A 14982-nucleotide genomic window follows, 5' to 3' on the forward strand; every position below is an offset into this window, starting at 1 on the left:
CTAAATCCTATAAAAAGTCCGTTATTGATATTTTCTGTAATATCACATTTAGGGCTAACATTGTTTTTTATTTGGCTAATTTTATTTTATTTTGCAGCATTTCCCTGTAACTTTCTTTTGTTTTCATTCAGTAATTGTAGCCAGAAAGAATGCACTCGGTGAAAAGGTTAGCAATCTTTTGAATGTTAAAAAAAGTGCTTTTTTTCCCCATTTCAAGTTTTACAGAATTGAAGGGAACAATATTGAAAAGTTGAGTCCAAGGGATGAGTTATTTCTATTTTTTCTTTTTTCCTACCTTCTTGATTTGATTCATCTTTGTGATTACGATGCTGCAAAAGTTATACTATAATCTATTAGTAATTGTGTTACTATGCTGCATATTTTCAAAACAGCTTCATATAAAATCAAAGTTTGATATAAAGCATGTTACTCCTTAATGAAATTTAACTTTGTTCCCAACACTCTTTTACATGGTGTAATAAATATTTATTTCTAATCCAATCCCATTTAAAAATATTCTCTGGGGATGAAGAGGTATTTAAGTATGCCATTTATATTCTTTGGCCTAGATTCTTCACGTAGAGAGTGAAGGGGCTCAGGCTAGGTGACTTCTAAAATTTTTCCAGCCCTAAGATTGGAGAACTTCATGATATTCATGATACGCACACTTTCAGCTGCCTGGGAAAATCTAATTTGATGGAAAGTGAATAAACTGGTAATGTTAAATCCATATACATATATTACTTGGCAGGTCTTCCTATAATCTTGTGGCTATTTTCATTTGAAAAACTTTCTTCAAAAATCTTAATTTCTATAAAATGATGTCATGGGGATGTAATGTACAGCATGGTGACTATAGCTAATAATACAGTATTGCATATCTGAAAGTGGCTAAGAGCAGATCTTAAAGTTCTCATCACAAGAAAAAAAGTTTTTGTAATTCTATGGTGACAAATGTCAACTAGACTTGCGGTGGTGATCATTTCACAATATAAACAAATATCAAATCATTGTGTTATATCCCTGAGACTAACATAATGTCATATGTCAATTATACCTCCATAAAAAAATCCTGCTCAATGGAACAATGTAAGGGGTGCTTTGAGCATCAGCAAGAGAGGTAACACTGGCTTTTCTGGTTCTGCTGCCTAGTTTGGGGGCTCTCCCTTACACGGTTTGTCAGTGCTCTTGAATGACAAACTGGAAGTTGAGAGCTCTGATCCAAAGGCCACTGAGAGGCTGCGATACTCGCCCTAACATAAATGCACTGACTACCCTGCCCGTGACCCTTGGCGCGAACGGGCAGCGCCTGTTAGGGGAGAGGCGTTCACACCCGGTGCCACTGAAACCCCAGCCTTTCCGACTAAGCCCACGTTACACAGTGTGCGGAATCATATCGCCGTTGGCCAGTGTTCCCCAGACACGGGGCATAGCGAGCAGTAATAGTAAACCTTGGTTCCTTCACGTCTCCTGGCAATCAGTTTCGAAATCCATTAAGACCCTTGGAATTCGGGATTTAGCTTGTTTCTCTCTCTCTCTCTTTTCCCTCCCTCCCTCCCTCCCTCCCTCCCCCCTTCCCTCCCTCCCTCCTTCCTAGGAGTTAAGGGGGGGTTTCATCGCTGTGAAGCTCTAAATCTCAATTTCCAGTATGTGAGGACTACCCTTTGTGTGGAATTAAATTGTATACAGATGCCTCGTTTGCTACTGGTTAGCAGCTGTAATAAAATAAATGAAAGTTTTCGCAGGAGTAGGAAGGTCCTACTTGAAGATTCAGGGATCACAGTGCATAATCTGAACTCTAAATGCCCCGGAGGATGAGACGTTACTCATAATTACATTTACGGTGCCAGAAAGAGCGATAAGCAGGGTGCTGTTAAAGGTGACGAGCGCTGATGCCTGAAATTGCCACATCTCCGGAAACCCCAATTTGCCTTTTTATCGTCACAAATGAGAGCGACTGCTCTTTGAGGCCTCGGCGTTAAACAAAGAAAAATAAAACAAAGACCAAAAAGCAAACTCAGCGCCTGGGGTGGTGGCATCGGGGTTACAAGTCGGTTACAAGTTTCTCCCGAAAGAGGGCGTTGGTCTAAGACTAATAGAAATTTGTGGACACGGACGCCCAAATGAAAGACCATTTTAAAACATTCTCAATTTATTTTAATTTGTGGGACTTCAGTGTCAGAATTCACCCGTCCAGTGTAGTACGTTCCCACTGCAAATGACCTCGGTATGTTACCACGTTCAGAGGGTCAAGCTCCATTCGGACCTGCCCTGCAGCGCGGAGGACTCCGGCGAGGCTCCTCTGGCCACGGACTTCTCCACGGCCGTTTCCACTCTCGTCTCCACCGCTGCTGTGCCTGTGACAAGTGGCAAGACTGGGTCTTGGATGCAGGACCTTCCTCGGCATTACCGAAGCCGGAGCACAGGGTCTCGCGCTGCCCCTAGGAGAAGCGGTGGGATATCCGAGCGCACGAATTGGAGCGGAGGACGCGCCTCCACCCGGGGGACCCTCGGGGTAAAGCTTTAGGGAGAAGGTCTCTTTATTTAATTACCTGGCTTAGCAAATAAAGCCCAGAGGACGCCTTGGAGATGCTTTTCAAGCTTTCTGCCACCTTCAGAAGAACTGCTCTCTCGCCTTTGGAAGCAACAAGTTTAGCTTTTCTGCTCGCAGCGCGCCGGCGGAGGTGTCCGTGCGCGGGGACACTGGTTGCCCGGCAGCACTGCGACTCTGGCGCGAACTCGCGCGGCTCAGGGGGAGGAGGCCGGCGGGGGTGGGGAGCGCGGGAAGGAGGGATAGCGGGGACGTCCGGGCTAGCTGGGCGTTCCAGGTCCGCGACCGACCCGTCTGCCCCGGGACCTTGGTCCCTGTTCCCTGACCTTGCGCCAGGGGACCGGGAAGGTCGAGTGCACGCCCCGAGTGGGCGCGTCAGGAGGGAATGTGGCTGGAGTGAGAAAGAGGTGAGAGTCAGCGGGACCTAGGGTGGTTTGTTTTTTTTTTCTTTTTGCAACGAAACCACCAATTTCCAGGGCCACCCCCTTCCTTTAATCCTGTTGTTTTTTGCACGGCGTGGTGTGTGTGTGTGTGTGTGTGTGTGTGTGTGTGCCTGCGCGCGTTTCTTTACTTTCAAACATATTTCCATTTTTAAAGCCCGGAACTGGAAAGAGAGCTGCCGCTTGCGGGGCCAGGGAGAGGCGGGGACCCCGCTACACCCAGGTGGCGGTGTAGCGCGTTGGGGGCTCCCGCCGGTACAGAAGTGAGCGACTGTGGCTTTAAGGAAAAGGCCCAGGTCTGGCGGGGAGCGGGAGTTAGGGACAGGGGAGGGGTGGGAAGAGTAGGGGTGCGGGGAGGAGTCCTGATGTAAGAATGTTAATGAGAGGCTCCCCTAGCCCAGCCGCCAGCCCCCCCCCCCACCCTCCCCACCCGCTGGAAATACAAGCCGGGCCTCGGCGCGCCTTGTGTGGTAACACGCTCCGCCGCTGCCACGCTATTTAAACGCGGGTTATGGATCCAGGAACCGGCGCGAATCAATGAGATCAAACGCGAGGGAGATGCACCGTCAATTACAAGCACTTGGACAAGTCTAACTTTTTCTTCTTTTACAAATACGCTTTCAAAAGCAACCTTAGCAATGCCCAAATAAGAAGCCACCTCTAAGCAAAATAGTATATATAAAGGGAGGGCGAATATATATATTTATAAAAAGTATATATATAAATATATTACAGGCGTACAGGTTTACACCCGGTGAACTTTTTCTTTTTCTTTTTCTTTTTTTTAAACGAGTGGCATTGCAAAGGAGGACTCTTCCTCTCTATCTTTTGGCGAGTTAGTGAAGGGGGTATTCTGTTTTCTTAGAGCGCCCAAGGGGGCGCAGGGACCTCGGAGAGAAGAGTGGGTTGGAAAGAGGAAGGGTCGGTGGGGGGCAGAGGGCGAGTCAGCAGCGAGGGCAGGCGCTTTCCTGCGGCACGATGCCGTCCCTGCTGGTGCTCACTTTCTCCGCGTGCGTCCTGCTCGGTTGGGCGTTGCTGGCCGGCTGCACGGGTGGCGGTGTCGGCGGGGGCGCGGGCCCGGGCGGCGGGCGCCGGGAGAGAGAGGCGCTGCCGCCGCAGAAGATCGAGGTGCTGGTGCTGTTGCCCCAGGACGACTCGTACCTGTTCTCCCTGGCTCGGGTGCGGCCGGCCATCGAATACGCGCTGCGCAGCGTGGAGGGCAACGGGACCCGGCGGCGGCTTCTGCCACCCGGCACTCGCTTCCAGGTGGCCTACGAAGACTCGGACTGCGGCAACCGCGCACTCTTCAGTCTGGTGGACCGCGTGGCGGCGGCGCGGGGCGCCAAGCCCGACCTCATCCTGGGGCCTGTGTGCGAGTACGCGGCGGCGCCGGTGGCCCGGCTAGCGTCGCACTGGGACCTACCCATGCTGTCGGCCGGGGCACTGGCAGCCGGCTTCCGGCATAAGGACACGGAGTACTCGCACCTCACGCGCGTGGCGCCCGCGTACGCCAAGATGGGCGAGATGATGCTCGCCCTGTTCCGCCACCACCAGTGGAGCCGCGCCGTGCTGGTCTACAGCGACGACAAGCTGGAGCGGAACTGCTACTTCACCCTCGAGGGGGTCCATGAGGTCTTCCAGGAGGAAGGCTTGCACACGTCCGCCTACAATTTTGATGAGACCAAAGACTTGGATGTGGACGACATCGTGCGCTACATCCAGGCCAGTGAGCGAGGTGAGCGGGAGTGCGCCTCGGGCCCCAGGCCCTAACCCAACCGCTCTCCGCGGCTCTCCCTACACGCCCGTCCGCTCCTCTGGGGACCCCACTACCCGCTGCGGCACTGAGGACCCGGGGAGGGCGCGTGCGCTTGGACTCGCCGGGCTGTGCGCTGGCTGGCTGCGAAGACCTTTGACCATCACTCACGGCTGTGGTGGGGTGTACGTAGAGCGTACCGGGGAGGTGGTGGAGCCTGGGGGAGGGGCATGTGAGCCCGCAACTCGCTAGTGCTCTGGTCCAACAGGTGCTGTCAAACCTCCTGGGGTCTTTCTTTCTCGCTTCCCTGGCTCCGGCGCCGGGCTTGTGGTTAGGGGCTCACTACGGGTGCCCTTCTCCAACCAGGGTCTGAAAGCTCGACGAGGCCGCAAGAACTTGTTACCCGGTCTTTGCCGACGTGCGCCCCCTCCGAGTGCGGAAGCGTACGCTCTACAGCCCACGCTCCGCCTCACGGGCCGCTCCGGTGTCCGGGTTTCCTGGCTGCTCCTTGCACAGATCCCAGCTTTCTTTTAAAGGCTCATTGTATCGCCCTTCTCATTCCTTCCATGGCCCCTCCAGCCCTTTATGAACGGGCTTCTGTGGTTTCCATCAAAAATGCCTCGCAATGTCTGGACTCTGGCGACACTCACTGCCCCCGGCGCGTTCGGCATCGCGGTCTAAAGCGCCGGCAGCTAGGCTTTGCTAGAGCGCGCGCGCTGGAGAAGCGGGCGCTGAACCTCCTTTCCACGTCCCCCCCGCTCCCTCCCCCTTGTAGTTTTGTCCTTGGGTCTTTGGGGGTTTGAATAACCACCCAACTGGCCAAAGAGCTCAAGGTTGAGGATAGTGTCTATGGCTACAGGGAATGGGAGGAGAAGCGGCTGGTCACGGATACATAATCGCGGACCCCCCCCCAGTGCGGCTGGCTCATTGTACTGCAGAGTAGACCTGCGGGATGGCGGGCGGAGATCCCAGCATAGCTCAGCTCCCTCCTTACCGATGTCAGGTTTGGGGTGCATAACGCTCAGGGAATCCTGCCTGCTCCCGCTCGGCGCGCACGCGCCTCGATTGTCAGTGGGGAGCAACCCCAGCAAAGCTCCCCACTACCCCACGTGGGGAGACGGAAGGGGAGAGGGGCCGAGCCGGGCGCGGGGCTAGCCCGCGACTTGGCAGGGCTAGCCCGCGACTTGGCAGGGCTGGGCACCTGGGCGCTGGCCGTGGGAGACAGCGCAAGCGGAGGCAGGGGGCCTCAGGAACAGGTGAGAGTGGGTAAAGGTTCCAAAGAGGATGGCGCTGCGGTCATCGCCCTTCCCAGTTTGACTGCTTCGGACTCGGCGTGAACGCACTCTTTAGAGCGAAGCGGCGGGAAGTGTTGAGAGTGGGGATGCACGGCCAAGTTTTGAGCGTTCGAACTCCAGGCTGTCTGCGCCGAGTTCCTGCCAGCCAAGCAGGCAGGGCGCCGGCTTTGCTGATTATGAAAAAGGGCACTTGTATACAATGGCTGCGGATTCGCCACGCCAGGCTGAGAAAGCCACATCTACTCTCCCACACCCAGTCCCCAGGTTACTGCAGACCCCTGCAGACCTCGGGCTGCTCTAGCCCCCGAACCTGATTATTCAGCTCTCACTCTCGAGGGCCTGGAGCGAGGAGTTGGAGACTTCCCAGCTTGGGCTGGGGATGGGGGTGTGTCCCCGGGAAGCTGGGCTGGTCCTTGCTATTTAACTGAGCACGTTATTCACTCAGTCAGTCTCTTCCCCCTACGGGCGAGATCCGCGGTCTCCCAGTGCGTCCGAGATGCTACTGCCCTGAAGGTCTCAATGCCGGCGGTGACCTCCTCGCACGAGGCCTGGGATTCGTGGCCGAGGTCAGCCCAGAAGAGGGCAGATCGAGGCCACCGGGGGCCCCTCAGCCTCGCAAGGGTGTGGCTGAGCCAGAGGGTAGGGAGGGCGTCAGGGCCCTAGGGGGCTTCAAAGAGCTTGGGCTACAGTCTTGCTGCTGATTATTTTTTAATTCCGAAAGCCTCGTAGATGTTCCCAAGCCTCTTTACTTTTTTTTTTTTTTTTTTCCAAGTTTGAATCTAGTGGTGAAAGTTTGCTTGACTGACCGGTATGTTTTACAGGTGATAAGGTTACCATTCTTACTCTAAAATACATTTCCAACAGTGACTTGGCAGTTGTTCAGAAATGTAAAACAAAATAATTTCTCCCCTAAGCCCTCCTCCCTCCCCTGAAATTCCCTACTCTCAGGAGAGAAAGCTGCTTGATAACAAAGCTCTCTCTGGGGGTCTTTTAGTTTTACTTATCACCTTTACTTCACCATAAGTGGTTAGTGGGTTAAATAGGGGTCCAGTACAAGGATTTAGTGGAGTTTGAATTTTCAGAGCTCTTGGCCTGGCTGAGGCATTCACTGGGGAGGGAGTTTGGGCTGCTATACACCTCTGTGCCTCAGGCTTCTCAGGTAAAGTGGGGGAATGCTGGGAGGAGTAAATGAGCTATCTTACAGGAATGCCCTGAAGCCGTGCAGATGCCTACTGAGTGCTCGATAAAACTAGGTTTTATTATAGTCGTTATAATTATTTTATATGTATGGTGATAATCTCCTTTACCAGAAGGCGAGACCATGTCAAGCGTGAGAAGCAGACCCTCTGGATCTGGCGGCTGCACTCAGCTGCTGCAGGGCCTGCCCAAGTCACTTACTTTCTCAGAGGCTGAATTTCCTTCTCTGTGAAACTGAGGTGGGATGAGAATCAGGCCTCTTCAGACTGGTATTTGGTGGTTCTGATTTCTGCTCACTCAAGTGTAAAATGGAACTGACTCTATTTTTGTCTTTGAAAATTCCATATTAAATATCATAGAACTAGAGAGTCTCCCCCCCTCCTTTGAAGATAATGCTTTTAGCACCTTTTCGGACTTAAGTTCATCTTTAAAACCAGATCACAAAAGTTTTAATCTCTCTTTTTCTAAAAAATTAATTAATTAATTAATTTTTTGGCTGCGTTGGGTCTTCGTTGCTGTGTGCAGGCTTTCTCTAGTTGCAGGAGCAGGGGCTACTCTTTGTTGTGATGCACAGGCTCTAGGCACACAGGCTTCAGTAGTTGTGGCACAGGGGCTCTAGAGTGCAGGCTAAGTAGTTGTGGCGCACGGGCTTAGTTGCTCCACGGCATGTGGGATCTTCCCGGACCAGGGCTTGAACCCATGTCCCCTGCATTGGCAGGCAGATTCTTAACCACTGCGCCACCAGGGAAGTCCCCAAAGTTTTAAACTCTTAAAGGGTAAAACTGATAATGCCACCATCTCTAATAATAATATGACTAAAATTTCATTTGGCTATGTGTGTGTTATAGAATGAAAAACTGAGGGGTATTATTTATTCTTCTTAGGGATTTACTATCAAAATCAATAATTAACATTTTTTCTCTCATGTTTTTAGCTAACATATATCACTAAAATACACACACCTGAGCATATATTATTTTTAAAAAGTCAACTACTACCCTCAATATTCTATACTCAATGATAAATTTATTTTTAAAAAGGGAAGTTTAAAAATAAATATTTTTTTAAGCAATAAAAGCCAGCAGTTGTTTTGTTGATACATCTCATAAGATGCAGAGCTAGAAGTGTGTGCACACAACATTTTTGTATGAAGAACTGTAGTTTTATCTTTTTAGTTATTAATATGTCATTATTCTTGGCCTGCATAACAACTGTAGTGATAACAGTATTTAATCAGTAGAAGAGTCATTTATTTTTACAATTAGGCTGGGGTAAATGACAGAGAGGTTGATCAGAGTTTTTAAGCAAAGAAACCATGATAAATGTAAAATAACTAATTCACAGCAGCGCGCAAAAGAAGCATTGTAGGCTGCAGTGTAGAAATTCTGAAAGTCTTTGGAGTAGATGGAACTTTGTGAACAAAAAAAATAAAGGTGCAGTCTCTATTTTGCAAATGAAACCTATTGCTTATGTAAAGTAAAAACAGCCAGAGAGAAATATATTTTTTAAAATAATAGATTTTATTTTTATGAAAGTTATACAGCTATGTAGTTTAAAAAGTCAGAAAACTACACAAGTCTTACTAGGAACAAGAGTTTCCTATCCCCTGCTCCCCATATCTCACCTCACAGAGGCAACTATTTTCAACTCCTGTAGCTATGTCTGTAGGTATTTGACTTCATACCTCTAAATAACATTATTTTTTATTTTTTTCAGGTGTAGGTCTTATTTCTTGCCATCCCAGGGGAAGGTAGTGATTTAGTTTTCTTCTACTGCCTGTTAACCACACACTCAAGCTTTCCTTCCAGTCATCCTTTCAATATGATTGTGTCAGGTTTTTTTTTTGGTTAGCTCAGTATTCAGTGTCTGTATTATTATTACCTTGTAAATGCTATATGTAGTTGAGCCATATAAGCTACTACAATGGTATTTCTTTATTGCCCTACTTGTTTTCCTTGGGGTTAAAAAAATAGTCTATTTTTGCTTAGTTTCCTATGAACTTATAACTAAATCATTTACCAATTCTCTATTTTAAGCCTCCTGAGTTGCTCCAGTTTGGTTATTTTCTAAGCATACCACATGGTTGCCACTCTGGATTCTTTCTTCAACATCCTCTGCAACTCTATCACCTCTCCCTTTTGAGCTAGATCCCTATGTGTTCCTCTTTCTTGGTTTATGCCCTTCTTTTGGTGGAGCACATCCTCCAGGAGCTTTCTGAGAAAGGATGGATGAGAGCTAAAGTTTGAGACCTTTCATGACTGAAATTTCTTCTTCCTACCCTTATACATAATTATAGAATTCTCGGTTGGAAATAATTTTTCCTCAAAATTTGAAGAATTGTCATTTACATTTCAGTGGTGCTATTGGAAAGCTTGATTTGATTAGGATTCTTGACCTATTGTTTGCTATTTGCTTTTTTTTTCTGTAAATTTTTAGAATCCCCTTTTTCTCCCAGTGTTTTAACATTTCATTCTGATTGTACTTCTGTGCCCATATTTTGCCATATGCCCTTTAGGGTATTGAAGGGTAAGTCTCTTCCGTTCACAAACTCATGTCTTTTAGTTCTGGGAAAACTTCTTAAATTATTTCTTATATCCCCTCATTTTCTCTGTTCTCTCTTTCTACAATTTGTTTTATTTGGATATTAGGCTTTCTGATTTGGGACTCTGTTTTTCTTATCCCTTTTCTCCTATTTACCACCTGTCTTTTAAAAAAAAGTTCCTCTTACTTAGATGTTTCTTTGGCTACTCCCACAGTTACTATTGAGTTTTAGTTTTAAATTTCTGCTGTCATATTTTCAGTTTGCAGCACATGGCATATCTTGTTTTGCTTCCATGGAATAACCTCTCTTTTCTCTTGTAAGTTTAGAATGAAATAGAAGATGGATGCAAGAGTCAGATGGAGAATATGAAAATGTCATTTTTATTATTGATAAAAACCTATTGGAGAACATGGGTTTAGATCTGTTGCCAAAAGGGCCTGCCTGCTATTACTTCCCCTCATAATTAGCCAGGGTCATCCACTAAATCACAGGTAGTGCTGCAGGGCCCCCTCCAGGACAGGCCCCTTACTACAGGGTGAAAGTTGCCCGTAATGTGTACCCTCTGCAAGCAGACACACCCCAAAGAGGAAGGAAGAAAGGGCTGAGTCCAGGATGCCCAGTTGTCTTTTCCAGACTCAGCAATCAGACAATTCCCTCCTTCTCCTCCCCCAGGGGAATGGGGGAGAGGGACAAATGAAGGCACATGGGGAAATGAAGATTGTCCTTCTGTCAGAGGTTGCTCCAAGTGTAAGTCTGAAAGGGGGAAAGGGTATCACCCTAACTCAGGTATGCTTCCTGGATTGTTTCGGGGTCTCTGAATTGACTTCTCTAGCCACCCCTTTGTACTTCTCTCTGCTGTTCTTAGAGTGATTGCAAGAACGTTGCAGTAGGGAGAAGCCACTTAACAGAAGACATTGTGGGAATCAGATAGTGGAGGGTAACATGGAACATCACAAGTTCTTTGGCAAGGAGGAAAAAATAGAGCAGAATGATGAAAAGTCTATCCAGAAACTTGGAATCGCATCATCATTTCCTCTTCTAGAAGTTTAACAATTTGACCAAAAAAGTTAGTACTTATATATTTAAATATATATTTAATATACTTAATATATTTAAATATTTATATATTTAAATATACTTAAGTATAGCAGAAATTATTTTAATTGACCTCCACTTAAGCAGCTTGCAGGATTAGCTGATGCTCTCCTTTTCTCTATAAACTTTATTGGCTGTTCGTGAACGCTGGTAGCTGGTATACTTCTCCCATGTTTGCCAGCACATTTCTCATAAATCTGTTTATACCAGTTGTACTTATTATTATAAGTATGCAATTTAATTAGTTATTATGTAAACTGATGAAACATGAGTAAGAAGAGAAAGCTGTTTCAGTGAAAACTATTTTAAACCTTCCAAAAGATTGTATAGAGGCATGTTGCTAAAAATACTTGCTGTTGAATTAGGCATGAATGAAAAAGCCATAAGAGATTAGGGAACATTCTAGAAGGACTCTGCATTCTGACTGCTCAGCCAGTGTCTTTAAGTGCTTGCTCCAACTTAAACTGGGCGATAATGTGCACTAGGGGTTTGTTTTGTGGAAGAAAAACAATACCTGGCCCATGAAGATGGGAGTTAGGATTTCCTTTTGAGATTTGGACCACATTGTCCACACAAAACAGATGAGATCTACAATAATTCCAGTCTGCTCAGATAGGCCCAGTGCTGCTCCGGGTCACTCTTTTGGTCCAAGCAGGTACTGACATTTAAAGAAAGAATGTGTCTATCACAAGGGGTTGGTCTTAGTGGTGATGGGAAGAGAGAGAAAGAGAAGGGCCAGGGCTGTAAAAATAGAAAAGAAGTGACAGAGAGGCCAGTGTTGGGCACAGCCCACCCGGGACTTGGGGAAGCCTGTGCTCCAGCCTGAGGACACAGCCTGTTCAGGCCTGGGCCAGGTGTAGCTCTTAGACGGATGCTTTGGGTTATCAAGACCTGACGCCTTTGGATGCTTGAACCCTGCAGCTGATCTCCCTGATTCTGACTTCATCCTCACTAACATCCTTCTGCTTATAATTTGGCTCCTCAATTAGCACTCCCAGGTCTCTGTCGGCACAAACATGTTTGTGACCATTTTGGTCCCCATTGAAATTAATCTTCACTTCGGATTATCTAAAAATATCTGAGTTAGGTTGTCGGGACTCTGCTCCCCCAAGCAATGACTCTACTCTTTATGTGCTGACAGAGTCAGGTTCTGTGTCTTAAGGTCTAGAGCCAGACTCTGGACTATGGTCAAGTGATCAAAAAATGACGAGTTCTGCCAGTGGAGAGTCAGCCGGAGCCTCCTGGCCCCGCCTGGCGACGCCCACCCTGGGAAGCCACACTCTTCAAACTTGTCCAGCCTTAGCCCAGGCTGTTTCGTGAGACACCTTGGCTCTTTTGTCATTTAAAGGACTAGAATCAAATCGGAGCTAAAACAAGTGTCTAGGTCATAGTGAGTAATGAGGAGTTTCTTCAAAAGCTTCCTTACTGAGGCATCTTGAAATTTGACTATGTATCCCAAATATATAACTATATTTCCAGGCACAAACAACACCTACTCCCACAGTTATAAATCTTCCGGAGTTTTGTATTGTTTTAAAAACTTGTTCTGCAGACTTTCAGCCTGTCCTCTGAGCCCTTTTGTCGTAAGAAATGTCAGAGTCATGATCTAACATTCTGAATTAACCTGTGCAGTAAACGAAATGTCAACAAGCGCCTGGCCCTTCCTGCAGGCTGCCAAGGAGGCTTTGGCACAGCCCGAAGTTTGTTCTGCATCTTTCAGCACCCACGCTTTTACAAAGAACATACACAACCTGCAGGGCTGGCACGCATGGTGATAATGTGGTCATGGCACCCAGGCTTCTCCTCTCCTCCATGTGTGCAGAAAAGCACAGCGGGCACTGTCTCGGGGGCCAGGGGCCATCAACAATGATCAAAATAACTGGACGAAGGCCAGGTCCCCACTTCCCTCTAGTCCGTTGCAGCTCTTACGTGGCAGGCAACAATATTCTGCAGCTGCTTAAAGCCTCTCAGCTCTGACAGCGTGGTTGTGAATTGAGAGCACATGGGGAGGGACCTGGAATCTTGGTAACTATTTCCTATATCTGTTGAGACAGCTTGAGAAGAAGGGTTCTACATTCAGACTGCGGAAAGCCTGTAGCACTTGCTGCATCCTCTGATTCGCCAAATGAAAGCTTTCTCAGGAAAATGTGTGTACTATGCTAGTAAAAGCATAAAAAGCAGTTGACAAGCCTCACTATCTTATATTGGGCAAATCTGGGAATTTATTTGAAGTATTTTTTAAAAAAAAATCATTTTGAAACAATTGTGTATGTTTGGAAAAGATGTAAGAACGTATAAAGCACCTCCGTATAGCCTTCACCCAGATTTTCACCAATGGCTAGCATTCTGCTGCTATGCTTTGTCATTCTAATCTCTCCCTTCCCTCCCTTGCCCCTCCAAATATATACACATGTACATATACATGCACAAATATTACTATCTTTTTATTAACCATTTGAGAGTAAATACAGCTATCATGCTCTTTTACCCCTGAAAACTGAAGTGTGTTTCCTAAGAACAAGGACATTCACTCATATAACCACAGTAGAATTATGAAAAGCAAGAACTTTAACACAAACACAATACTATTACCCAATTTACAGACCTTATTCAAATTTCTCCAGTTGTCTCAATAATGCCCTTTATAGAAAAACTTTTATTATTATTTTTCTAAGGTCCAGGATCCAATCCAGGACCACACACTGCAGTCAGCTTTCTGTTTCTCTAAGTCTCTTTTAGTCTAGAACATTTCCTCAGGCCATCTTTGTTTTGCATGAAAGTGACCATTTTGAAGGGTGCAGGTCCACTATTCTATACACTGTCCCCCAAGCTGGGTTTGCAGCGGCTTCCTTCTGATTAGATTCAGGTCGCCCACTGTGAGGTTTGGGGCCCGGGGTGTGTTACACCAGGGGACTCCTGAGTCTGCTCCCATGGTGGGTGATGTTGACGTCCATCACTTGGTGATGCTGGCGATGGATAGCTTTCTCCACTGTCAAGCTGTTATTCTGCCCTTTGTAATTCATGAATAATTTGTGAGGATTCTTTAGGACTTTAGCCGTGCCCTGTTCCTCGTCAGATGCTGTCCTCCGTGCAGGGGCGTTTCACGCGTCTGTCTGTTCCTCCCCGCAGTGGTGATCATGTGTGCAAGCAGCGACACCATCCGCGGCATCATGCTGGCGGCGCACAGGCACGGGATGACCAGCGGAGACTACGCCTTCTTCAACATCGAGCTCTTCAACAGTTCTTCCTACGGTAACTCTGCCTCCGCTTTCCCCTCCCGCTGCCAGGGTGTCCAAAAGGGATTGTGAGACAGGGCCAATAACTTGAGTCATCTCAGTGGATTTGATTTCCATAGATAGGGTTTTAGAAATTTGTGATTCTGAACACTCCCACTTCTCATAAGTTCTCAAGCTTTTCTTCTCTGAGAACTCAGAGCAAAAAGTTACCACCACCTGTGATGCCAAGGAACTTGGGGAGAACATAGCTCACTCCAGCGCCCCAAAGGATCATAAATCCAGGACCCCTCTCCAGTGCATTTCCAACTTTGGGTTGCCACCATGATGGACTGCTGGAATAATTTTAGAGAGATTTGGGAAGAATTTTTAGTAGCATGGAATAGACTCGAACACATCAACATAATAGAATAGAACAAATCAAAGTGTGTCATACATAGCATATGTATGGTTTCATACAACTTTTATTTTAGTAATATGATTACATGTTTGTGTGTATATATTTATGCATGTTACACATGTATTTGTAATGGGCCACAATGTGAAATAAATAAAATAACCATTACTGTAAATTGAGGTAAAAAATTTTGAAAGTTGCTGCTCCCAGCCCCTCCTCCTTCCAGATTACTGTCTCTTAGCTTCTCTTATAAAAAGTTGGGAAGCCACTAACAGTTACAATCGAAAGTATTTAACTCCTTAAAATGGATCTGGGGAAGTTCCCAGGGTTCCTGTGATGGTGGGTGTTCAAGGAAGTCATCAAGATCGGAGGTATAAAACATTTTCCCCAAATGTGGTTAGGGCTCTCTCTGAAGTAAACAGTGTAGGGCTGTGGAACATTGTCTCAAGTACTGCACATTGGCAGTTACAGGGGAACTG

General features: G+C 47.0%; 1 protein-coding gene and 1 long non-coding RNA gene across 6 annotated transcripts in view; one reads left to right on the plus strand and one right to left on the minus strand.

Annotated features, from left to right (window-relative positions):
• Positions 1-2124: 2124 nt before the first annotated feature.
• Positions 2125-2691, minus strand: LOC309624409. Its single transcript, XR_014241874.1, has 2 exons — positions 2553-2691; positions 2125-2441 (listed from the first exon to the last, which is right to left on the minus strand). It is a non-coding gene; the product is annotated as an uncharacterized lncRNA (long non-coding RNA).
• Positions 2494-14982, plus strand: part of NPR3 (natriuretic peptide receptor 3) — a 68109-nt gene continuing 55620 nt past the window's right edge. For 2 of the 5 annotated variants that reach the window (XM_082382367.1, XM_082382368.1), the window contains exons 1-2: positions 2993-4726; positions 14003-14125. In XM_082382367.1, the coding sequence (XP_082238493.1) occupies positions 3970-4726; positions 14003-14125 (880 nt within the window). In that variant the 5' untranslated portion in view covers positions 2993-3969. Of the gene's footprint in view, positions 2516-2822; positions 2959-2992; positions 4727-5980; positions 6001-14002; positions 14126-14982 lie in introns of those variants that run through there. The other 3 variants (XM_082382370.1, XM_082382369.1, XM_082382371.1) reach the window with 3 other exon arrangements.

The sequence above is a fragment of the Balaenoptera borealis genome (genome assembly GCF_965194805.1).
Source record: "Balaenoptera borealis genome assembly, chromosome: 2".
Taxonomy (NCBI): domain Eukaryota; kingdom Metazoa; phylum Chordata; class Mammalia; order Artiodactyla; family Balaenopteridae; genus Balaenoptera; species Balaenoptera borealis.